General features: G+C 43.9%; 1 protein-coding gene and 1 long non-coding RNA gene across 2 annotated transcripts; one reads left to right on the forward strand and one right to left on the reverse strand.

Annotated features, from left to right (window-relative positions):
• Positions 1–935: 935 nt before the first annotated feature.
• On the reverse strand, positions 936–24637 carry Bin2 (bridging integrator 2; the record flags this gene model as incomplete). Its single annotated transcript, XM_013508468.1, is given in 12 exon segments — positions 936–1423; positions 2354–2428; positions 3715–3792; positions 5771–6446; positions 10414–10496; positions 11959–12034; positions 13246–13331; positions 13683–13790; positions 15145–15240; positions 16002–16096; positions 16381–16435; positions 24557–24637. Coding segments are annotated over 12 exon segments (1524 nt in total), but the record flags the coding sequence as incomplete, so codon positions are not given.
• LOC106147366 lies at positions 16049–20646 on the forward strand. The gene is made up of 3 exons (XR_001232219.1): positions 16049–16138; positions 18451–18687; positions 19355–20646. It is a non-coding gene; the product is annotated as an uncharacterized LOC106147366 (long non-coding RNA).
• Positions 24638–25375: the final 738 nt, after the last annotated feature.

Consider the following 25375-nt stretch of genomic DNA (forward strand, 5'->3'; position numbering starts at 1 on the left):
TTCTGCCTGGGCGTATTGGCCCATACTTGTAACCCAGCTACACAGATCCTCAGCTGAGGGAGGAGGATCACAAGTTCAAGGCCTGCATAAGCAGTTTAGTTGGACCCTGATTCAAAAAAATGGGGGTCAGGGATGTAGCTCAGTGGGACACAGTCTCTGCCCCCTGGGTTCAATCTCTAGTACTAAAAAACAAAAATAAAAACAAAACCCAAAAGCAAAAAACTTTAGTTTCTTTTCAAATTGTTTCTTTTTAAAAAATTTTTAATATTTGGGGGGGGTTTTTTTGAGACAGGGTCTCACTATGCAGCCTAGGCTAGCCTCCAACTCACAGTGATCCTCCTGCCTCAGGCTCCCAAGTACGTGTGCCACCATACCTGGTTTCAAGTTGTTTCTTTAGTATCTAGTGCTTGACATAATGTGGGTACTCAATACCTTCCTACAGAATGGTGTGGACGGTGAAATCACCTCTACACATACGAAAGATGGAAGTGCATTTGCATCTGGTAGTTATCAAGGTGACAGGATCTCAGCGTTACCTTTCAATATTTTCACTAAAAGCAAATGGTAGGATTCAAATCCAGGACTTCTAACTTCAGATTTAACCCCATTTCCACTATAATATTATACTTTGTATCTTCCCTTCACTTTGGAGTTTCTTACCTGAGTCCATCCTGCTCAGGTCCCTTGAGCTAAGCAAGTACTAGACTGTAACACTGCTCTAAAATATAATCCCTTTCTCACAGTATTTACTTATGTACTAACATATCTAGATTGAGGAAAAGCACAATAAAAGTTACAACAAAGAGGTAGGGTGAGCTGGGTGTGACAGATCTGACTAAAGCTTTCTAAGCCTGGGGCAGAATCAATAACCTCACCTAAGTGGAAAACAGTGTGGTGAGCTGGAGCAACACCCTATGTCAAAACAAGGACCCAGACACAGCCAAAACCGTACTTTATTTAACAATCTGAAAATATGTTCTTTTGGCTCTCAGTCCTGCAAAGTGAGTGGTGAGGCAAAAGCATGTTTGTTCACGATCCTGAGTGTGTGTGGTTTTGTCTCTGTGAGTAACTGTTTGTGTCTACAGGCACTTTTGCTTGTTATAGTCACTACGGCCCATTTTACTATATAAAGTCTCATTTTCCTGATAATGCTAAAACCTGAATTAAAATATTCCCTGAGTCTTAATAGTTCCTGTCCAAGCCTGCCTGCCTCCGGCCCTCCCGTAAGGCTGCTCCTCAGCCACCGTTAATGCCAGGTCTTTAGAGCCCACCAGCACTCGTGCCCCCTGAGAGGCCAGGAGGGAAGGCTGATTCTGCACCCTCGGAGCGATCCCCTCTGGCTGAGAAGCTTCTCTGGGGAGGTGTGTGTAGGGGAGGTCTTGGCGGTCTCTCTGCAGAGTCGTGCATTTTAATCTGTGGAAACCTAGAAAGTAAACACGATGTATTAGGTGCTGATCTGCCTTTCCACCAACCGCTTGAGAGTAAAAACTCAACTTTCTTCTCTTGACTTGTATTCCGTGTAATGCCACTGGGGCTTCTGCTGAGGGACGCAACATGAAGCAGGGTGCTGGGGCTGTCGTGAGGACTTGTACCCGATTCTGTTCATTAACACCATCTGCCTCTTCCTGAAGATTCACAGGAGAAACTTCTCCTCTTAGTAGCAACAGCTGTTGTTCTCCTAAAGGCACAGGCGCCGTGAACCGGGCTAACTGATCAGGCGTTTCTCTTTTTCTTGGACGTTGCGAAAGTCTAGAGTCAGTATTTTGGCCAGTCCTTAGAGAGCACTTTTTGTACTTGCCTAACTCATGCCTCCACTCTACGTCACCATTCTATCTCATGCTTCTGAGTTACTGTACTCCCTTTTAAGTTGTCTGTAAGTACATTATGTATATCACATAATGATATTTTTGTATGCTTTTTGTATAACTTAACCCCTTTTAAAAATAAGTACAGCCGTGCATGGTAGCGCATGCCTGTAATCCCAGACTTGGGAGGCTGAGGTCAGAGGATCAAGTCCAGCCTGGGGTAGTCAGTTCAAGGCTAGTCTGAACTACATAGTGAGGCCCAGTCTCAAAAAAAAAAAAAAAAAGCACAGAGATCATTAAATACTCGGGAGGTGAGTGCAAGGCCAAGCATTGGGAAATGGGAACAAAGACACTGCAAAGCTCCAGTTCATCCTTGGTTGTTCTGCTCCCACCGCCTGACCTTGCATGAAGGGTGTTTGTTGCTCACTGCTAGATTCCCTTTGCATTTGGAGCCCAGGGTGAGGATTACAGCTTGCAGCCAGTCCCACGTCCACCCAGGGCCCAGTCTCACCCCCCAACACTGTTCCCTGTATTTCTGGTCTCCTTACCTCTTCTTGAGGCTCAGGTGCTGTGACGTCATTTTGTCCTGGAACCACAGACACATGAAGCTGATCGCTATGGCCCTACAAAGAGAAGAGTTCTGCCACTGAGAGGTGGCTCAGCCTCCTCAGCCTCTCCACTGAAAGGGTTGTCTGTTCCTTACACTTTTCAAGGGTCATGCACAATACAAAGGGCAAACACACAAGGTAGTTTCACAAAGCCTGAAGCATCAGGGAAGTCTTTCCTTTGTGCTCTTTTACAAATGAAGAAATCAATATTCAAGGGTGGCTAGGTGTGGTGGCACATGCCTATAATCCTGGCACACAGGAGGCTGAGGCAGGAGGATCACTATGAGTTCATAGCCAGCCTGGGCTACATAGTAAGTTCAAGGCCTGCCTGAACTACATAGGGAAACACTGTCTCAAAAACAAAACAAAACACAACACAACAAGAAACAAACAAGATTAAAAGGGTGAAAGGACTTGCTAGGGCAGGAAAAGAGGTCTTCAGATTCAGAGTTGTTTCCATGCACAGACATCATGTGATGTGTGTGACATGTGGACATACTTGTGTGTGTGTGGTTTAAAACTACTACCTGCCGTTTTTAGACTTTCTCAGGAATGCACTGCAGCTCTCCCACACACGTGACCCTAAACCACGGTTAAGTGGTTCAGAGGGAAATGGCATAATGGTCTCTTTGGGATAAGCGACAGGGCCTGAGATGGAACCCAAGGTTTCCTCAGCCTCCGGCGTGTCCTGTTTAGGAACTGCTATGCCAGGGAAAGACTTTAACACTAGCAAGGTTTAAAAAATTTTAAAATATCTTTTAATTAAAATTTAGTTTACACACTATAAAATGTATCCTTTTAAAATAGAACCAATTACCAACACTGGTAGTCACTTGAAATTTCATGACTTAAGGAAAATCTCTTTCTTCTTACCCCCTCCTTCCTTTCTAGGCTATGAATGTGCTCACAGGTATTTTCAGTGCAGAAAAATGAGAAGAGGCTACACTTCACTTGCTCAAAACCCCGAATCAGGGCTGGGGCTGCAGCTAACCAATCAACTGTGTTCCGGGACTGCTTTTTCACTGTCCACGGGCCCCAGACATCTCACAGTCAGCTTCGCTGCCCCTGAGAAGAACCAGCCACGGGCACCTTTTTGCTGGAGCCTTCAGTACTGCATGTGAGCCAAGAAGGACTGAGGGGATAACATTGTTGAGGCCTCAGATTTTATTTTATTTTTGTTTGTTTGGTTTTTTTGTTTTTTTTTTCCAGTACCGGGAATCAAACTCACGATGTTGCGCTTGCCAGGCAGGTGCTGTGCCAATGAGCTAAATCCCCAGCCCCGAGGCCTCAGATTTTAATACCTCAGGAGAGTCCGCTGAGAGAAGCTTGTTGTTTTCTTCATCTCCCACCTTCTTCGAATCTCCAGGCTCTGAGAAACCCTGCAGATCAAAGCGAACAATGTAGCAGAAAGCCCACACCTGGGTGCCACCCTCAAGCCCTCTGTGTCGCTCCTTTCAGGGAGCAGGAGGCTCCCAAGGTAGCCTGGCCAACCTACAGTTGGGCAAAGGCAGCAGCAGGAGAGTGGTCTGACCTAAGAGGTAGCAGGTGCTTTTCTCCCGGCCGCCCAATGGCTCACGTCCTGGCCTTCTTCCTTGACTAGGTCTCCGCTTCTTTGACAGCTGTTTAAAAGTGCAGCTCAGCCCCCGCTTAATTTTTGTTTATATCTCTTTTCACTGGATTGTAATTATTTACTCTTGTCTGTCTTCTCCCACCATAATGTAAGTTCCAGGAAGGTAAGGAATTCTGTTTTGTTCACTGTTATAACTCATCTCCTAGAAAAGTGCCGGCCACATAGCAGGAGCTATTTAAGTGACTGTATTCTGAATCAGTGACTCCTGCTGCCATCTAGTCAGACATCCCACCAAAATTCTCTCCACCATGTACCTGACAAAGATCGTAACTCCTTAGTGCTCTTTTCTTTTTTTTTTTTGGTATTGGGTTGAACTCAGGAACTCACATTTGCCAGGCAGGCACTGTGCCCTTAGCTCTTAACATCAAGGAAGGAGAACTATTTTTTGCATCCTATATATATATATATATACACACACACACACACACACACATATATATTTTGTTGTTGTTTGTTTCTTTGTTTTTCTGAGGCAAGGTCTCACTATGGAGTGCAGGCTGGCCTTGAACTCATGGTGATCCTCCTGCCTCAGCCTCCTCAGTGCTAGGATTAGAGGTGTGTGCTATCACACCTGCCTTGTACCCTATTTTTACAACCTGTTTTTTTTTTTTTTTTTTTTTTTTTTTTTTTTTTTTTTTGTGGTGCCAGTAATCCATTCAAGGGCCTTGGGCATGTTAGGCAAGCCTCAGTTCCTCATTTTGTTATAATTCCCTTGTACCCCATTACCCTTATATATTTTTCTTAATATTTTTCCTTCTTTTTATACAGAGGTAGTGCCTCTTGATACAAAACGTATCTTTTTAACTTTATACGTAGGGCTCTGAAGTCTCAAAGAATAAGTCAGAGCTCTCTTTTCTGAAGAAGAGCCTTTCCATGTATCTTGACTAGAACATGACCTGATTTCCAAAGCCTTCGGCGAACTAGCTGCTCTCTGCTATATCAGTGCCTCAATTTTTCTCAGCTGTAGTCTCATCTCTCAAATGGCATCCCTTATGCTTTAAATTCTTCTGTGAGTGCCTGCTTTTAGGTCCCTCTCATTAAAGAAAGTGATGAGAAATTTGCTGCCATTTTTCTCAGGGTCTATTTGCCACAGTCACAGGTATAATAAACTGAAGGTTGGGCCAGGGATACAGCTCAGTGGCACAAGTGCCTGCCTGGCAAGCATAAGGTCCTGAGTTCAATTCCCGGTACAAAAAAAAAAAAGTAAAATAAACTGAAGGTTCTCTCCACTCCTCCTACTAAAAAAGGTAAAGTTTTAGATGCCTGCTATAGGTTGTATATACTGGGAACTTCAAAACTTGGAGGAAAATAAATAAGAATCTGTTCATGATAATATTACAGATAAACACTTTATAGAAGTCAATTATTCTAAGATTAGATTACTAAATTAGCTGCTACGAGCCGGGCATGGTGGCGCACGCCTGTAATCCCAGCACTCGGGCTAACACAGGAAAATCGCTTGAGTAGCCAGGGCTACATAGTGAGTTCAAGGCCAGCCTGGACCACATAGGGAGACCCTGTTTCAAAAAAATAAAATAAATAAATAATTTTAAAAATTAGTTTCTTTAAAGATGTAAACAGTCCCCAGAACCAAAACAAAAAAATTGTCCAAAATATCCTTGAGACTGTAATGTAATATCTTATCAACTATGGGGCAATTTGACACAGTAAAGATATTCTACATGGAGACTATAAAGGGAATGAGACCCAACCGGACCCACTCTCACCTGAGAAGTATGCAAGCTGGAGGGACTGCAAAGTTCTTCTGGGTCCTGTTCGGGCGTGTCTTCCTCTTCTCTGGCCTCAGGAGACTCCAGTGGCTTCTCCGGTGGTTCTGGATTAGGACCTGCCTCCAAGGAGGCCCCAGGACTTGGAGTCCCAGTCCCCAAGAGGGTCTTAGGGCTTGGAGGGGCTTTGGGAGGAGGAGGCCTGCTAGGGGGCCCCGAGGTCCTCCGGACAGAGGCTCTCTTTGGTTGCTCAGATCCTTCGCTTGAGGCGCGGGCTCGCAGGGTCATTTCTGGGAGGGAGGAAGACTGCTCTGAGGCGCTCAGAACTCCGTCGGGTGATGGAGCTGGGGAGCCAGGGGCAACTTCCTCCGGGGACTTGCTGCCCTCAGCGGGGGCAGAGGGCTCGGGCTGGGTCGGGCCATTGCAGGCTGGCGGAGGCTCTTCCTCCTCAGAGGAGCTTGCTTCGGACCCCTCCTCTTCCGTTCCCTCATCTTTTAAGGACTCTTCTGGAATCTCAGAATGATCTTCCTGGGCTGCATCAGGTGTCAGCTCCTCCTCAGTTGCTCCACTCTCGCTCGTCAAGGAAACTGCAGAGGGACTGGTAGGTGAGGTCACAGGGCTGGAGGCGGCAGGTGTTCGAATCGGGGAAGAGATGACTAAAGAGCGCCTGCTGCTGCTAAAAAAGGAAGGGCGTTCAGGGTCAGAAAGACGGCAGCCGGAGGTACCCGACACTTCCGGAGTGAGCATCCTAGCGGGTCACGGTGGTGCGCATGCGCTCTGGGAGGTTGGGGGCAGGAGGACCGAAAGGTCAAGACCAGGCTGAGCAGCCTTGTGAGAGCCGATCTCAATCAATCAATCAATCAATCGATCAATAAGGGACTGGGATGTAGTTCAGTGTGAAGGCCCTGTTTTTCATCCCCAGTATCATAAAAAGCAAACAAAACAAAAATTATCATTCACACAAAATAATAAAACAGAATAAAGCAATTTAAAAGGATGTTAGGTTTGTGTAATTGGTAATTGTATTACAAGGTGGTGTAAAAAATATTTAATCTATGATATTCTCAAGTATGTAAAAGTATGTAAAGAAAAGATTGAAAAGAAACAGCAAAATACTAGTATTTCTTCTGGGGAAAGGATTAATGGGTGCTACACAGTTGGTGCATGCAGTTTTTGTATCTATACATTCACCTACTGCTATGGTTTGTACCTAGATGTCCCCCCAAAGCCTCATGCAGTCATAGGGAGAGCTTTTCAGAGAGTGTGTGATGCTGCGATCAAGAGTTTGTGATTACTTAAAAAAAAAAAAAAAGAGTTTGTGATTACTAAAGCAGTCCACCGAATGTGGATAATGGGACGGCCCACTCTGGGTGTGAGCGCTACCCGCTAAGGGCAGGTAGCCTGGACAGAATATAAGGGACAGAAAGAGGGCTGTTGTTTACTGGCTGCCTTCCACCGACCATGAACTCTTTCTCCTCTGCAGTACCCCTCTGCCATGCCACCCTGCCTTGGAGCCAGCTATGAACTGAAACCTCTACAAACTGTGAGCTAAATAAACCTTTCCTCCTTTAACTTGGGGTGTCAGATATTTTGTTTCAGCAACGAGAAAAAGTAACTGAGACACCTACTTATTTTAACCTCAGCCTCAGCACTCCTGGTGCTCTCCCAGTCACTGTGGACATGTGCCAATGATAAAAAATGGTTCATCTCCAGTACACTCTCTCAGCTGAGGGCAAAGAGGCCAATGACCTGCCTTTCTGTTTCAGCTCTCATACTTAAACAAGTGCCCTCTCACCAAGTTTTTTGGATTCTTATCTTCTTTTTTATTGGAGACTTTGCTATTTAACATGGGCCCCAAGCTGAAGTGATATGCCTTATACAGACAATACATTTGTTAGACAAAACCTCATCCAGGCGTGAGTTACAGTGCTCATGATTTTGAGTTCCACATTAAGGAAGCAACAGCATCGTCATCGTCAAGATCATCATCATCATCATCATCATTCCTATTTTTTGTTTTTTTGAGACAGGGTCTTGCTATGCAGCCCAGGCTGGCCTCGAACTTGCAGTGATCCTCTTGCTTCAGCCTCCCAAGTACTGAGATTACAGGTGTGTGTCACCACGCCCGGCAACAACAATTATTTTTTTTTGTACTACGAATCGAACTCAGGACCTTGTGCTTGTCAGGCAGGAGCAACAGCATTATTAATTAAAAGCTTTTTTTTTTGGTCTTTTTGAGAGAGGGTCTCACTATGCAGTTCAGGCTGGCCTTGAGCTCACTTTGTAGCTCAGGCTGGCCTCAAACTTGAAATGATTCTGCTGCCTCAGCCTCTGGAGGGCTAGGATTATAGGTGTGCCCCACCATGCCCAGCTGACATAGCTTCTATACTTCCAACTTTTTTTTTTTTCAGTACTCGGGGATTGAACCCAGTACCTTCACTATGAAGCAAGGCCTTTTTAATTTTTTTGAGGCAGGGTCTCACTAAATTGCCCAGGCTAGATTTGAACTTGCAATCCTCTTGCCTCAGCCTGAGTGCTGGGATTACCTGTATGCCTGGCTTTTTGAACCTCTTGTAAATCACATTAGGGCAAGGCCAGGTTTCCTAAGTCTCTGGATCACTAGCACCTGGTATAAAATTTTGTGTACAGAATGAGCTTAATAAAACTTCCTAAACAAAGGTTTCAGAATTGGCAAATGATCACATTCTGAGGGACCAATGAATTGCTTATGCTTTTCAGTAGGAAGAATGTATGAAGGCAAAATATACCCCCCACACACACACACACGAAAGTAAGCCATAACAGATTGGGAAAAGATATCGACAATGCATAAAATTAAAGGATTAGCATCTGGAACATACCTACAAAAATTCATATAAATTAACTTTTCAAAAAGGGTTAGCAACCCAATTGCAAAGTACTCTGTATTTATGAAAGTAAAAAAGTAGGAACTTTATATAGTCAGTACATGAAAAGATGCCCAAGGTAACTAGCAATTGTGAAATTGTGACTTAAAACTGCCCATAACTCCACTGCGTACCCATGAGCTGAAGAGAATTAAGTCTGACAATTTCATCTGCAGTAAGAATGTTGCGCCACTGGGGCTTATATTCACCCCTCATAGGTTGTACAATGTAGCAGTCACTTTGGAGAGCAGTTTGGAGTTAGCTAGTAAGGCTGAAGAAGCTCCAATGACAGACTCCGTGACTCAACAATTCTAGATCTTAAACTCTTGATAATATTCACAAGGAGAAATGTACGTTTACTGCAACATTTTTGTATAGCGAAAAACTGGAAAATAACCCAAATGCTAACTAGCAAGGAGATAAAGAAGTCATGAACTTGGCATCCAATAGCATCAATAAGTTATGAAGCTGGAGGTGGTGGTGCACATCTGTAATCCCAGCACTCAGGAGGCTGAGGCAGGAGGATTGCTTTAACTTCGAGACCAACTTATGCTACACAGTGAGTTCAGGGCCAGCCTGGACTACAAAGCAAGACCCTGTCTCAAAAACCAAACCAAAACAAACAACCCTAAAATCAAATAACAACAGAAACTAGTAGCAAAGCTAGCAACATGTAGCAACAAGGATAAATGCCCTCAAACAACACTAAGAGAATAAAAGAAGATGCACCATAGTCCCAGTACTCAGGACAGTGAGATAGGAAGGCCAGTTCAGCCCAGGAGTTCAAGACCAGTCTGGGCAATAGAGACCTCCATCTTAAAAAACAAAAGACAAAACAAAACTGTAGAAGAATATGAATACATGCAGTATAAATCCATCTATATAGAGATAAAAGACAATGCAAAACAATGTTTTATGTGTGAATATATGTGTGAAATGTAAATTAAAAAAACATACAAGGAAACAACATGGGACTTATTATAGTGGCTAAATTTGGTGAGGGCAGGAACAGAAAGTAAATGGGAAAGGGACACTGGATGCTTCAACTATTTTTATACTAGTTCATTCAAGCCGGGCATGGTGGTGTACTCCTGTAATCCCAGCACTTGGGAGGCTGAGGCAGGAGGATTGGTGAGAGTTTAAGACCAGCCTGGGCTACATAGTCAATCCAAGGCCAATCTGAACTACATAGAGAACCTTTTCTCTGAAAGAAAAAGTTGATTTAAATTGTTTAGAGCCAAGTACAGTGCTGCACGCCTGTAATCCCAGCACTTGGGAGGCTGAGCAAGGGGATCATGAGTTAGAGGCCAGCCTGGGCTACATAGCAAGGGCTTGTCTCAAACAAACCACACCAAAGTTTGGTGGTAGGTATATGGCCATTTTGTTATATTATTCTTTATGCCTTGAGTTATATCTGAAATACTTAATGAAAAAGAAAAATATATAGGGACATAGTGCAAACAACATCATGGTCATAAAGAAAAGCCCAGGATTTTTTTTTTTTTTTTTTGAGACAGAGTCTCACTATGCAGTTCAGACTGGCCTTGAACTCACTATGTAGCCCAGGCTGGCCTTGAACTCATGGCAGTCCTCCTGCCTCAGACTCCCGAGTGCTGCCACTGTAGGCACAGGCCACCATGCCTGGTGGAAGGCCGGGAATTTGATTTGGAGACCAGAACGTTGAGTATGCTCGGGCACAGGGCAAATGAAGCAGACAGACTCTCGGACGTCGCTCACCTTTGCATTCCCTTCACCACAAAGACTTTGTTGGAATGCTGCTTCTCCAGCTTACTCATCACCTCGTAGAGACTATGGTTCAGCTAGAGCCGGAAAGAAAGAAAGAAAGGGTGGCTAGCCACATGGGAGCCCAACCTTAAGACAGCTTCCCAGAATAAAAACGGCCCACGCTTCCGCTCTGATCAGTAATTCCTCCTCATCTCTCATGGACCAGCACCCAGTATTCTGTCCCACTACTCCTTCTTCCTTGTTTCTTGGTGTCAGACTGGCAGCTTTCTCACGCTGCGTCCATAACTGTTTTTTGTGTTTGTTTTGTTTTCGTATTTTGGGGTTTTTTTCCGGTACCGGGAATCGAACTCACGACCTTACACTTGCCAGTCAGGAGCTGTGCCCCTGAGCTAAACCCCCAACCCCTGTAACTGTTTAATCTGACATTCTACCTCTTCTCAGGTGATCCAGAGAATGAAAACCCAACTTAGTGTTAACTAGGCAAATAACAACTTAGCGAAAGAAATTGTGGAGGGCAACATGTGTGGCTGTGTGTGAATACAATACCATAATAGCAAAGAATCTTGGAATCCCAGAGCAGAAAAGACCTTGGGAGGTCATGTTCTGTGGCTGCCCGTCACTGACAGGTCAGGCCTATTCAAGACCAACAACCTGCGAAACTGACTTGTGCTTGAACACTGCCTTATCCAGTCCTCAGCAGAAACAGGTTTTACAGTGTGGTTCCCCATTTTAATTGCTCCTTTCAAGGCCTAGCCTCTTTGTTCATTCTGAAGCTTGAGTTTAGATGCTCTTAGTTGTTAAGGGAGACGGAAAGGGCCCTCTGAGAAGAATATACAGACCTCAATGTATCAGAGTATGCCCAAAAAAGTATACGTCAGGAAAAGAAAAACTTGTATGAATATTTTCATACTACATTTACTGAGACATCATGAAATTAATACAAGTTACCCTTGGCCTCTACAATTACAAGAGTTGTGCAAAGTAGTGGCCATTTGCTTCCAGACATTTATTAGGGGAACTACTCAAGTGTGTATACATTTTTTTGGTGGTGTTTCTTACCCCCATACATAAAAAATATCATAATTTATATGTATATAAAATATAGATATATAATGTTTGTTTGTTTGTTTTTTGGTTGTTTGGTTTTTCTCCGGTACCGGGAACCGAACTCACGACCTTGCGCTTGCTAGGCAGACAGATATATAATGTTTGAATAAAGTTCAACCCAGTCAATTAAGTACTGTTATTCATAATGAGGTAAAAGTCAAAGTCTGTGGTGCCAGTATGGAGGTATAAATAAATTATGTAAATCAGGGCAACTTTTTTTTTTTGGTCTTTTTGAAACAGGGTTTCACTATGCAGTTCAGGCTGGCCTTGAGCTCACTTTGTAGCCCAGGCTGGTCTCAAACTCACAATGATCCTCCTGCCTCAGCCTTCCGAGTGCTGGGATTACAGGCGTGTGCCACCACGAATCAGGGCAACTTTTATAGTCACTAAAAAACCTATTTAAGTCTCAGTTAGCCCCTTGATTCTCACCTTGCTCATCTCTCTGTAGAAGACATCCCTCAGGTTGGAAATATTTTGGAAGACGGTCACATAACAGCCAATACGACTATTAGGAAGTAAAACAAGAAACACACACAAGGTAAGGGTTAGCAAAAAAGGCCTCTATGTGAAATACAAAATAGGAGCTAAGTCAAAACTAGCCACCACCAGACCCCTCAGAAAAAGGCACCTATCACCCCAGACTTGGATGTTCCTGGTTCTGGATTCACCAGAGCTGGGCCAGACACATGCCTGACTCTTAGGAACATGAAAGCCAGAGGAGACAGTGAAGACAGACTGACACCAGGGTTGGACAGATATCTCTGGCTCACAAAGTTATGTGAGTTTAAGGTGTTTCTAGACCAGCTCTCCCATCCTTTTGATGGGGTACTGGAGATTTAACCCAGGGCCTTGTGCACGCTAGGCAAGCATGCTATCACTGAGCTACAGCCCAGCCCTCCTGAAGTATTAAAGTAGACAGGAAAGTGCTCTGAAAAAAATCTTTTAAATATAAGGCCATATCATTATAAGTATTATAAGAAGTAGTTACTCTGTACAATGTAGGATTTCTGTGTCTGTATGCACCTTAATGGAATTCTCCAGTAAATGAGTTGGGAAAGTTTACATTTAAAGAAACTGAATTAAAAGAGAAAAAAAGAAACTGAATCAAACTTGAATCATATAATTAATGTTTCAGAATATCAGTAGTCATGAAAAAGGCTATAAAATGTGGATTAACTTTAACAATGTACTCTGACTCTAACTGCATTAAAACATATCCAGTGGAAGTAAGACACGGATGGAGTTACGCCCAGATTTCTCTTCTAGTGTGCACAGTTTGCATCTGCAACGCTTCCCTGTTCAGCAGTGACAACATCAGTCATGCAGGTGATCACCGCGTGACTCATCTGTGTAAATCTGGGTGTTTATATGAACTAAACTTATTTAAAACAGTGCACACTTGAACATGAAATCAGGTCCTGATGGTGTTCATGTCGACAGTTTGTCAAGATCTCCTTGCCAAGAAGCATCTTGTCTTCAAACCCAGAAAATCTGGCAGGGCAAGGATGGTTATCTCTGAATTACAGGTGAAGAAAGCAGGCTCTAAAGAGATAAGGTGTCTCGCCTAATATCACAGAGCAAGTTAGTGGCAGTGCAGAGGCTACGTCCTATTCCTGGACCAAGGCGCTTTTCATAAGACGGCATATTTGGGTTGCCAGGTGGCCCTGGCCTCCACTGGTCCAGGAGGGTAGCACTTTGCTGAATCTCAGCTGTTACCTGTTATAAAGAACAGGCAGTTCCTCCAATAGCTCCTGGTTCAGATCTTCAAACACCAGCTGGGCTTTGTTGAACTCTTCCTCTGCCTAGGTACAGGAGACAAGACAACCCCACTTAATCCTGAATCCATGGCTACAGGCTCCTTTATCCCCTGCATTTTGTCAGGGCCTAGGCTTATTTGGAGGCTGACTCTCCTCTCCTCTCCTTCCTTCTCCAGACCCATGCCCTCCCAACCTCAAGACCCTGCCCGCCCCTACAGCATGAGTCTCAGAAACCCCCCAGCATTTCCTTTCGGCATCAGATGTTGACTTTATCGTTTCTTATACCCATCTTGGTCCAGCCACCTGGCACCTCTCTAGGGCAAGGAAGAGCAGGAATGTTTTACTTGTGTGTGTGTGTGTGTGTGTGTGTGTGTGTGTGTGTGTGTGTGTTTTCACCTTGTTAATCTTGGCTTCATCTTTCTTCTTAGCATTCTGCACTGCCTCCAGGTGGTGTCGGGCACTGTCATAGTCCACAAGTTTCCGACCCCGCTTGGCAATTCTCTCCTAACCCAGGGTGAAGAGAAAGGGCGTGGATATTCACTTTTCAGTGGCCAGGATGTAGGTAACAGAATATTAAGCAGAGAGGCAAGATTTTGGGGTCCTATTATCAAATTTCACTTCTTAATATGGTTTGGTGCCCCAGGGACCCCCTTACTGTCTCAGAAGAATAAAGATTCTCAGGGAGACAGTAAGGGGCAGTTCTACAGAACTGTCCCCTAGGAATCCACCGTAAACTGGTTCTGCTTCTATGAGAAACCCCCTGGAATACCACTAAATTAAAAGCAGTTTTGGGTCTTCATCCCAAATCTGCCATTCATCAGCCTTGTGGCCTATGCAAGGCATATACCTCTTCTTTCCCCCCACACATCTCTTTTGGAGCTCCAGTAGCCTCACCTACCCGCTTCCTCAACAAGCATTACTTTACAGATCAAATGCTGAATATAAAGTGCTCGAGAATTAAAGTACAATGATCAGTGAGAGAAAATCTACTCAATTTCATCCCAATTACAGATGCTATCAGGGAGAGGTAAATCTGTCATTGGCCTACCTCATCTCCTCACAGGATGTGCAAAGATCTTAGTGATACCTTGTTCAGCTTCCTATAGGACACATGAAGCTCCTCTACAGTATTCAAGGTAAGAAACAGGTAAGCACCATGCCCAGTAGATAAGATGTTCACAAATGTCATTGAATAAACAGCTAAATTCTAACCCTGCCTTCTAGAGCAACTCAGAACAGGTGAGCTCCTCTTCATCTAACAGAGCTTCAAGTATTTGAAGTTTCCTCGTCTACCTTTCTCCCCATGAGCTGTTTCTCACATCTAAAAGGGATGCCCTGACCTGGATTTTATTCACTGATCCACTGAGCCCAAAGGTAGCTCACTGAAATCTAAATTTAAACATCACTTTCAGGTCAGGCGTGGTGCTGCATGCCTGTAATCCCAGCACTCAGGAGGATGAGGCAGGAGGATTGCTGTGAGTTTGAAGCTGGCCTGGGCTACACAGTGAGTTCAAGGACAGCCTAAATTGTATGGGGAGACCATGTCTCAAAAAAAAATCACTTTCATGCTACCTTTAACATTCCATGGCCAGGGATATAGCTCAGTGGTATGGCGCCTGCCTAGCAAGCATGAAGTCCTGAGTTTGATTCCTGGCACAAAAAAACAAAAACAAAACAAAACAAAACAAAACCTTCCATTCTAACTTTCTTCTAATTCTCAACCTTAATCCTTTTCCTAACCTATGTAACTTCATTTCTAACCTTGGGCTCTTGGGCTACCTACAGTGTTTAACCTGAATATGTTTTTGAACTGGTATGGGTCATATACAACCTAGTCTCCGTTCTATAAATCAAGTACCTTAATCTCGCTGAACTGAGCTACATAGTTTTCCATGGTCCTCAACGCCTGGTCAGCCAATTTCTCTTCGTAGTCTTCCCAAAGGAGATCATTATTCTGTGGGACAGAGGCAGAGGCTGGTGAGGACTTCACTTCTCAAGAACTGCCTCCCAGGGAAAACCCTCGTTCTCCCTGCAGAAAAAACTTTTTTAGCAGTGCTGTACTTAGAATACCTTACTGGATTCTGGGGAAGAGTTGCAAGGAGAAAAGAGACAGCCCTGCCCCAAGGAACTGCCCTAAAGGAGACTAGGGCCATACATTTAGGGGTGAAGAACAGGAACATATGGTCAGAGCTCTGGACTCCAGAGCTTAGAATGTAGGGAAGTTTGGGAGTAACTAACTGAATAAGGTTAGTGTCCAAAAACGACCGATCTTGGCCAGGTACAGTAGCACACGCCTGTAATCCCAGCTCTCAGGAGGCAGAAGCAGGAGGGTCACTGCGAGTCTGAGGTCAGCCTGGGCTACATAGTGAGTTCAAGGCCAGTTTGGACTACATAGTGAATGCCCATCTCAAAAAACCAAAAAAACAAAAACCCCCACAAAAAACAAAACCCACAAAAACAACCAATCTTCAGAGGTAAAACTTTCATAAAGTGTTAAAGAGGGGAAGAGGGTCAAAACCAGGGAAATCTACAAGTAAGGGACAACTTATTTTTATCTTCACGTTGCAACTTTTTCCTACCACCCAGTGACTTGCGGCTATTCAAGTGGACAATGTGAACTAGATCCTCTCCCTATCTTCTTGGACAGAGAAGCTCAGGTGAGGTCAAGATGAGTGCACTTCGTACTGAAGAGTCGCAAAGCCAGGCTCCCCTTACCCCGACGATGGCCTTCAGCTCCTCCTGCCCATCCCACTCGCTGCTGTAGATCTCCTGCAGCGTCTCTGACACTCTCTTCGAACTTTCGTGCATCACTGCAAGGGAGAACTCAGTCCTACCATCAAGTTTTCCAAAAGGTAATCGGATGTAATCTCATGGGTGACAAATCAGTGGCTTAGAAGCACGAACTCAGAAGGGTACATAGTGAGGGAAGCTGGACAGGGCTGTGAGAGGAAATGTCGTTCCTCTTAGGCCCAGAGAGTTCAGGAGCCAAGGGCAAACAAGTGCTAAAGTACCTGGGCTGGTTGATTTTTCTTCCCTCAGACCTCTTGGCATCTGCAGAAATGCCCTCTGGATTTTCCTATGCTATAGTACCCACCTTTGACTGCACTAAGGAAGTTCTTCAGGTCCTTGTACAGCTTGTGGCCTTCTGCCTGAAAGGGGAAAGCAGCTTTCATGACTAAAGAGATATTTTATTTATTTATTTTATTTTATTTTATCTTTTTTAAAAAAAAATTTTGTCTTTTTGAGACAGGGTCTTGCAGTTCAGTCTGGCCTTGAACTCACTTTGTAGCCCAAGCTACAAACTTATAGCAAATCCTCAACCTTATAGCAATCCTCAAACTTATAGCAATCCTCCTGCCTCAGCCTCCCAAGTGCTGGGATTACAGGTGCAAGCCACCACGCCTGGCTTTTTTTTTGTGGTACCGGGGATGGAACTCAGGACCTTGCCCTTGCCAGGCAGGTGCTTAGGCCACTGAGCTATATCCCCAGCCCTAAAGAGATATATTTTAAAAGACACTCTAGAGGTCAAAGTTGAAAAGTACATGAAATACATAACTCACTCCTGGTATTTTCTGAAATATTCGCAATTATTATAAATTAATCTTTAGGACTATGGTTTAGCTCAGTAATACAGCACTTGCCTGGCGAGGCCCTGAGTTTGATTCCCAGTACCAAAAAACAAAAAGAAACAAAAAGATATAAATTAATCTACCAAAGAAGTTGCAGGCCGGCTCGAAGTCTCAGCGCACTGGCACGCCTTCTCCCTTGCCTGCCCTCCCTCCCACTGAACAGGAGCTTACACCCGAGCGCTCCTGTTGGAATTTCAGTGTCTTCTGCGTGATACTATCCACGTCAGTCACGGCAGCCTGCCAGAGCTTTCAGTCATACAAGCAGCCTGTGCGGCACGTGTGCCAGAATTTCGCCCCCACTGAGCTTCGAGACCCTCTGGCTCACACTCTGCTCTCAGGGTGGACCTGCCATCTCCCGCAGACTCCAGGCCACTTTCCCCTGCGGCTGCTCACGCAGACTCTCCTGTCCGCCCTGCCGTCTTTTGCCTGGCTTCCCCTTCGCCTGCCGATACTTCTCCAGTAAGCCTCGTCACTGATTCTCCTTCTGTTCAACCCAGTGTCTTCCTTGATAGTTCTACCGATCTAGTCCTGCTTCTGCCTTTGCTCTTGTGTCTGAATTCTCATCCTTCTTTTGGCCAGAGTACCCAAATGCAGAACTGGTCTCTTCTTTCTAAAAGAGAGGGGAGTTGGGCATGGTACCCCTGCAGTCCCAGGCTCTGAGGCAGGAAGATCAGGTGAGCCCAAAAGTCTGAGGCCAGTACTGGTAACAAAATAAGGCCCTGTCTCAAAAAAATAAAACAGAAAACAAGTGGCAGAATGAGAGGAAGGCATCACCTAGATACCGCCACCTGACAGTGAGATGCTTTTATTATAACTGATGTTTGTTGCTTTAGCTTTTGCTTCTTAAACACCTCCAGGAACAGAAACTAGTAACCTACTGCCTGAGAAGCGCTTGCTTCGTTTGTTCATTTCTTTTGAGATGGGGTCTTGCTGCGTAGTGCACGCTCCTCCTTTCCCAGCCTCCCGAGGACTAGGATTACAAGTATGCAGCACAACACCCAGCTACAACTTTTTTTTTTTTTTGTACCAGGAATTGAACTCAGAACCTTGCGCTTGCCAGGCAGGCGTTTATGCCACTGAGCTAAATCCCTGGCCCTACAAGTTCATTTTTAAATAGCTCCATTAGAACTTTTGCCCACCAGTCTTGGGTTAGTCTTCTGTCCCCACACATATTTGAAGACAACTTTCAGCAGTATTTTTTCTCATAGGGTGCTCTACAGAGCTTGCTTTGGTCAGAACAGACCAGTTCAGGGGATGGAGCACTGGAAAACAAGGTGTATTACACAGTAAACTATGAAATGCTATACTTTTTGTGAACTTTTTCACTACTACATAGGCTATTAATCATATCAAAAGTATAAAGAAGTTTGAGAGAAAAAAAAAAGAAAATTTGGAAAATTGTATCTAATGATTTAAAAATTGTCCCTGGGAGAAAGGTCACTATTACTTAATGTTAGTAGCACAGAACCTATGTCTGCTTGGTCAAATGAACACGGAAACTGGGCTAATTGTTCCAACTGTCCTCTTGCCTGCAGAGTTCTCTTCGAAGCCAATGCAAATTTCTGGCCATAATTCAGGTTGAAAGTCCGTCTGGCCGAAAGCCACGCTGAAGGGCCACAAGGGCGCAGATAGCCTCAAAGGAGCTGAAAGCACTGTCGGGGCCCGGAGAAGTGGGATCGTGCAGTGCATCGCAGGAAGTGAGGATCACGAGAACATAGGACAAATGACCAGCAAAGAGTCTGATGCTACACAGAGGTCCAAATGCAGGAAAAGTCAGTAAAGCCACTGGGCTGGGTAACTGGAGGTCACTAGTGATATTGAGAAAGTATTTTCAATAGTATAATGGAGACAGTTTACAAAATTCAGAAATGGGAATCACCAAAAATGATGTCTCACTTCCTTCTTGGTTTTTTATTCGCATAAAAAAGTTTCCAGAGTCTAAAGTGTTAAGTAACATTGTATACAATGTCTTTTAAACATGGATATGCAGCCAGATGTGGTGGTGCCTACCTGTAATCCCAGCACTTGGGAGGCTGAGGCAGGAGAATCGCTACCATGAGTTTGAGGCCAGCCTGGGCTACATAAGCAAGTTCAAGGCCAGCCTGCACTACATGGCGAGACTCTGTCTCAAAACAAAGCAAAACAAAACAAAACATGGATATGCAGCCGGCTATGGTGGTACACGCCTGTAATCCCAACATTTGGGAGGCTGAGGCAGGAGGACTGCTATGAGTTCAAAGCCAGCCTGGGCTGCATAGTGAGTTCAATACCAGACTGAACTACATAGTGAAACCCTCTCAAAAAGCCAAATTAAACAAACAAACAAGAGTTTGTTTGTGAGTTTTTAAATTGTGATAATAACGCTTCTGAAGAGCTTTGAAAAATCCTGGAGATTTTATTTTGTTTGTTTTATTTATTTTGTACTCTTCTGTGCCATAGTTAGAAAACACGAGTGCCTTCTTCCTGCCACTGCACCTCACAAAGCCCACCACCATGAGGTACGGGGAATGCACGCGGGGCGGTAACTGTGGGAGGAGGGGAGGCCGAGGGAGACGGGACAGCACTGGTTATCGCTTTACTTCTCTGACCTGAAAAGGCTCCAGACCAAGCCCAGCACCTTCTCCTTTCCTGACACATGGGACACTCGGTCTTAGGGACTCTTGGCTGTGAGTCAAGCAACCTGGCTCTACTCTCACCTAGCAAGTTATTCCACTAGCCTGGCTTCAGTTTCCTCACCTGCTCTATAAACACAGGGTAAGGCCATTCCTAGCTGTAGATCTGATGATTTTATCACTTCTGCTCTCTGAAACCGTGCCAAATTCTCGGTACTGTCATAAAGAGTTTGAGTCAGTCCTTCCTGTCTCTTATACAAACAGTCCCAGCCCTCAGCTAATGAGCCACAGACTGTGGAACTCTGCCATAAGCAGAAAGAGCTAGATCCTGAGAAACCAGGTACTCGGGATAGGGAAGAAGGTCCTTGTCCCGAGGTTCCCTACTTGCTAGAGAAAAATGGACTCAGAGAAACCCACTCAGCAAAACACACAAAAACAGTGCGATCAAACCCCGAATCAAATGCTGCAATGGAGATTCGGGAGGGAAAGATGAAACTAGACTTTAGATTTGATATTAAAGGCAATAAAAAGATAGAAGCAGCCGTCAGTACCAGAAGTAAGAGATTAAAGTGCTGCTTGAGGAAAATAATTCTTCCTACAAACAGAGCTTCAAAGAAAATTTACCTTTGGTAAATTGACCAGGTACACAGAAAAGGAGCAAGGCCTTAAAACTAAGCTAGGAAGTTGGAAGTTATGGGAGAAACTATTGATAAAAAGTTGATTCCATACGCAGTGATCACCGATGGCTGTTAATATCACACAGAAGAAAGAGGACAACCGGATACTATGTGCCGCATGATGGAAAAATACAGTCACACCTGTGAAGTGCTCGTGCCACCCAAACAAAAAAACCGAAATTTCGTCAAGTCTCTAAATCTATCAGTTTACAGAAAGTAAAGGAGAACTGCAGCGAGAAGATGTTAGTATCATGAGGATTTAATCAGCAGGATACAGACCGGAGAACTGCAGTACCAACAGTCTGGTATCATCAACAAATAAACTGCAGTTAGGGCGGTATTAGAATCTATAGACTAAAAGCTTTAACTACCAGTATTGCATGTCTATATCTGTTTTCATGAGAAGCCACTTTGAAGATATCAATATGTAATACAACCACCATTGTTAATTCCCTACCACTTTGTTTGTAACTCTGTATTGTCTGTATTGTGCTTGTGATATGTTGTAAAATGTTGTATGTCTGTTAATGTTTCCCTCCTTTTATCTTTAAAATAAAATTAAAAAAAAAAAAAAGCTTTAACTTTAGACCCAGATGTAAATATATCAATAAATTGCTGATTTAAACTGTTTTTAAAAATTGATGACTCAATCAGGGGAATTTGAACATTAGTTTTTTTTTGTTTTGTTTTTTTGCTTGCAGTACTAAGGATGGAACCCAGGGCCTTGCACATGCTAGGCAAGTACCGTACAAATGAGCAACACCTCCTTGATTGGAATTTTGTGTGTATGTGTGCATAGTACTGCAAACTGAACCTTGGGACTCATGTCTGCTAGGAATGCACTCTACCAATGAGTTACATCCACAGCCCTTCTTAAATTTTATTTTGAGACCAAGGTCTCACTAAATTGCAGACTGGTCTTGAATTTATAGTCCTCCTGCCTCTGCCTAACAGAGTAGCTGGGATTACATTGTGTGCCACCATGCCTGGCTTAATCGGATATTTTATATTAAAGAATGCCCCTAAATTTTTTTAGATAAAACTGAAACTTACATTTTAGTGGAATAATCTGGAATATCTAAAAAGATACTTGTGTTATGTTGTTAAATGGGAAAAAAATGCTAGGTATGGTGGTTCACACCTGTAATTCCAGCACTTGGGAGGCTGAGACAGGTGGATCACTAGGAATTTGAGATGAGCCTGGGCTACATAGTGAGTTCAAGGCCAGCCTGAATTAGTGAGACCCTGTCTTAAAAAAATTAAAATTAAAATTAAAAAATAAAGCAAGTTGCAAAACCATATGCATGGCTTTAAAAATAACTTTAATCACTTGCCTGCAATCCCAGTTTAAAACAAAACAAAAAACAGGCCTGGCATTATCTCACTTTAGTAAATCTCACATTAATTATTTTGAATAGATTTAGATATCATATACATATATAACAAAATAATTGTAAGGATGTAAGGCAACAGTGGTTGTAGCTTAGGAAGTGTGAACTCATTACTGTTTTAAAGTTCATTTTCTTTCTTCTTTTTTTTTTTTGCAATCAGGAATCTAACCTAGGGCCTCTCCCATATGCTAAGCAAGTTCTCTGCTCTACTGAGCTATGTCTCCAGCCAAGCTTCTCTTTTTTCTTGATGTACTTTCTGCTTTGTTGTAGTAAGAAGTGTTTGCATAGAAAAACATTTTCAGGTATCGTGGTTACATTTTAACAATCTTAATCATTAGAGATGGAAAGTGAAAATTTTATGAATGAAATGGTAACTATAAAAATCAAGGGTAGGGTACCAGGAAAACTGGCTATCCACAGGCAGAAGATTGAAAGGAGGCTCTTACCTCTTACCATCTACTAAACAAATCAAAATAGATCAAAGATCTACATATTAAAACGGAAACCTGCTGAAAGATAAAGTAGGTAAAACTACTGAAGACATAGGCATAGGTGAGAACTTTCTGAACAGAACAGCAACTACGTAAGAAGTAACATCAAGAATCAACAACCGGCTGGGTGTGTGGCGTGTGCCTATTATCCCAGTACTCGGGAGGCTGAGGCGGGAGGATCACCGCAAGCTAGAAGTCAGCCTGGACTACATAGTGAGTTCAAGGCAGCCTAAACTACATAGTGAGACTCTGTTTCCAAAAAGAACAAAAAACCAAAACCAAAATGCTACGTGGTTTCTCTTACATGAGAAACCCTAAATATAAATAAAGAGCAAAATAAAAGATAGATACTAGGAAATAGCAAGATAGATCTTTTGTATATGCAAAGGAGACTAAAAGATGGGGAAGGCAGGAGGCAGGGGAAGGGACTGGGTTTTTTAAAGAAAAGAATTGTGTGAGCGTGTGCGTGTGCGTGTGTGTACCAACTCTCCATGAAGAACGTGATCACTATGTACTACAAACATGAACGAAAGAAAGGGAAGGGATCCCAGGGATGGAGGGAGGGGTGGGGAGGGAGAGGAAAGGGATGAGAAAGAATTTTTAACATGTGCCCTGTACCTGCACCGGCTCCCAGGAGGAAGGTAATCATTTTGTACTGCAAATATGTACTAATAAAAAATTGTTAAAAAATATTTTTTCTGCCAAATTTTTAAAAAAATCATGGACAGGAAAAAAGTGAGTAGAGGCATAGATGAAATGAGATTTCCCACGATTTGATAAATTACCGAAGCTGGGTGTTCGTACATGAGGATTCATTACGTCCATTTCTCTTCCTTTGTTGTATTTGAAATTTTCTAGTAAAACTGTTGAAGCCGGTTTAAGCCAGTGTGTAGTAGCACAGTACTGTAATCCAGCACTTGGAGGCTGAGGCAGGAGAACTGCTTTGTGCTCAAAGCCACCCCATGCTACATACTGAGTTCAAGGCCAGCCTGAAGTGAGGGTCTGACTCATAAAAAAAGTTTAAGAGTAAGATTTTAAGCCCTATTTCCAGAGACATTGCTTTTGAGGGGGGTAGGATAGGGTACTATGGATTAAACCCAGGGCCTTTGCACTGAGCTACACACACAGCCCTTTTTTATTTTTATGTTCAGATAGGGTTTTACTCAGTTGCTAAGTTGCCAAAACTGGGCATAATCTTGTGATCCTCCTGCCTCAGCCTCTCAGAGTTGAAGAGAAGTCCAGGTGGCCTGGAACCCAGGAGCTTGTGGCTGGTGTCTGAAGTGAGGGCAGGCTTGTGGGGGAATGCACCCTTAACCTGTGAAATCTGGCCTTACTCTGGGTAGTGTCAGAACTATACTGCAACTAGGCAGTCATTTTAATGAATAACTTCCTTCTACTATAAAGGGACAACAATTCCAATGCGGATATAAACATAAATGAGATTACAAGCACTAAACACAATGTCCTGCACGTGGTGGATGGAACCTGGCATGGTGGCACATGCCTGTAACCCCAGCACTCTGGGGGCTGAGGAAGGAGGACTGCAAGTTCAAGCCCAGCCTGGGCAATGTGGTGATTTAACAAGACCCTTGTCTAAAAGAAAAAAATTAAAAATGGCTATGTATGTAGTCTGGTGCAACGGCCCTGGGCACAATCCTCACTACCAAGGGGAAAATTAAAAAGTAAGTCAAATGTCTCCTGGAGGTTAAACTTTAATGCACTTTTTCTTTCTTTTTTCCAATACTAGGGAATGAACCCAGGGCCTTCACACAGCTATATTCCCGGATCTTATTTTACTTTTTATTCTGAGACAGGTTCCTACTCAGTTGCTAAGTTGCCAAGGCTGGGCTTGAACTTGCTATCCTCCTGCCTGGGCCTTCCACACTGCTGGGATTGCAGGCACATCAGGCTATGCACTTCTTAATGTAAACTTTTGGTATGAAATAATCCTCAACATCCTGTTGAAATAAAAGGAACAGTGAGAATGAGAGGTTTGCTGGTGGAAATGTCCAGTAAAAGATGGAGGAACTGCTGTGGAAAAAGGGCTCAGGTGGGGCAGATGTCATGGCCATAAAAGCAACAAGGACATTATGGGACACCTGAGAAGAGAGGAGACCTAGAAGAGGAGCGGCACCTTGGGAAGGTGTATACACCACAATTGAGGTAGCCAGGGCTCACTTCCATGCTGTTTAAGGACTTGCTGATGCCACGGAACCCTGGCAGTCCTGGGGGGAATCACTAAGAGAAAAGAACACTCCTCTGTCCCGCCAAACCCCGCGTTAGTAGGAAGAGGAAAAGGAAGTGTCTGGTTCCCGGAGGAAGGACAAGCAGCAGGTCACCTTGTGGCTCTGAGTGCTGGGAGAGGATGGGTTGGTAAGGATGCCTGGTGTGCAGCACCTCTGCTCTTCTGCCACGCAGCGCTATGCCTTCTTTCTGCCACCCTTCTGCCCTTCCCCGCCCTCCAGGTTACCTGTTGTTGGTAGAAGTTGCCAGCACTTTGTTCAAATCGTTCATCTTTGGTTTCTACGGTTTTCCCCAATTTCTGCAGTACCTGGGGACATAAGACAGAAAGGCCCGTGAAGTTACAGCCAAATCTCTCAACTGCTGGCCACATATCCCCTGGCTCCTGAGCATTACAGTAGCTGCAACTAAAGGTTCATATTCCTATCAGCCCAACAGAATTAGTAATATAATATACTGCTGACAAAATTTTGTGGCTCTTCTCAAATTGGGGCCTATGGATATAGGGTAGTGTGCTACAGGTTATATACATCAGTATTTATCAGCTGGGTGTGGTGGTGCATGTCTGCAATCCCAGCACTTGGGAGGCTGAGGCAGGAGGATGCAATGAGTTCAAGGCCAGCCGAGGCTACATAGTGAATTCAAGGCCAGCCTGAACTACACAGAAAAAAACTACATAGACAAGACCTTGTTTCAAAAAAACCAATATATAAACAAACGAATGAATGAAAGAAAGGAAAGTGGTTTTTCATCTGTTTGTTTTTGGTGCTGCTAGGGATTGAATTTAGGGCCTTGCACAAGCAAAACACATGCTCTACTTGAGCTATACCTCAGCCATAAAGTGTGTGTGTGTATTTATTTATTGTGAGGTTAAGTACTGAACACATGGCCTCTTGCAGGTTAGGGAGGCGCTCTACCACTGAACTACTTCACCAGCATCATATAAAAACTTGTGTGTGGGGGCACTGAGGATTGAACCCAGGACCTCTGCACTGAGTTAATCCCCAGCCCCCTCACTGTTTTTTGAGAGAGGGTCTTACTAAATCCA

The sequence above is a fragment of the Chinchilla lanigera genome, unplaced genomic scaffold (genome assembly GCF_000276665.1).
Source record: "Chinchilla lanigera isolate Chin_1 unplaced genomic scaffold, ChiLan1.0 scaffold00146, whole genome shotgun sequence".
In the NCBI taxonomy this organism is placed as follows: domain Eukaryota; kingdom Metazoa; phylum Chordata; class Mammalia; order Rodentia; family Chinchillidae; genus Chinchilla; species Chinchilla lanigera.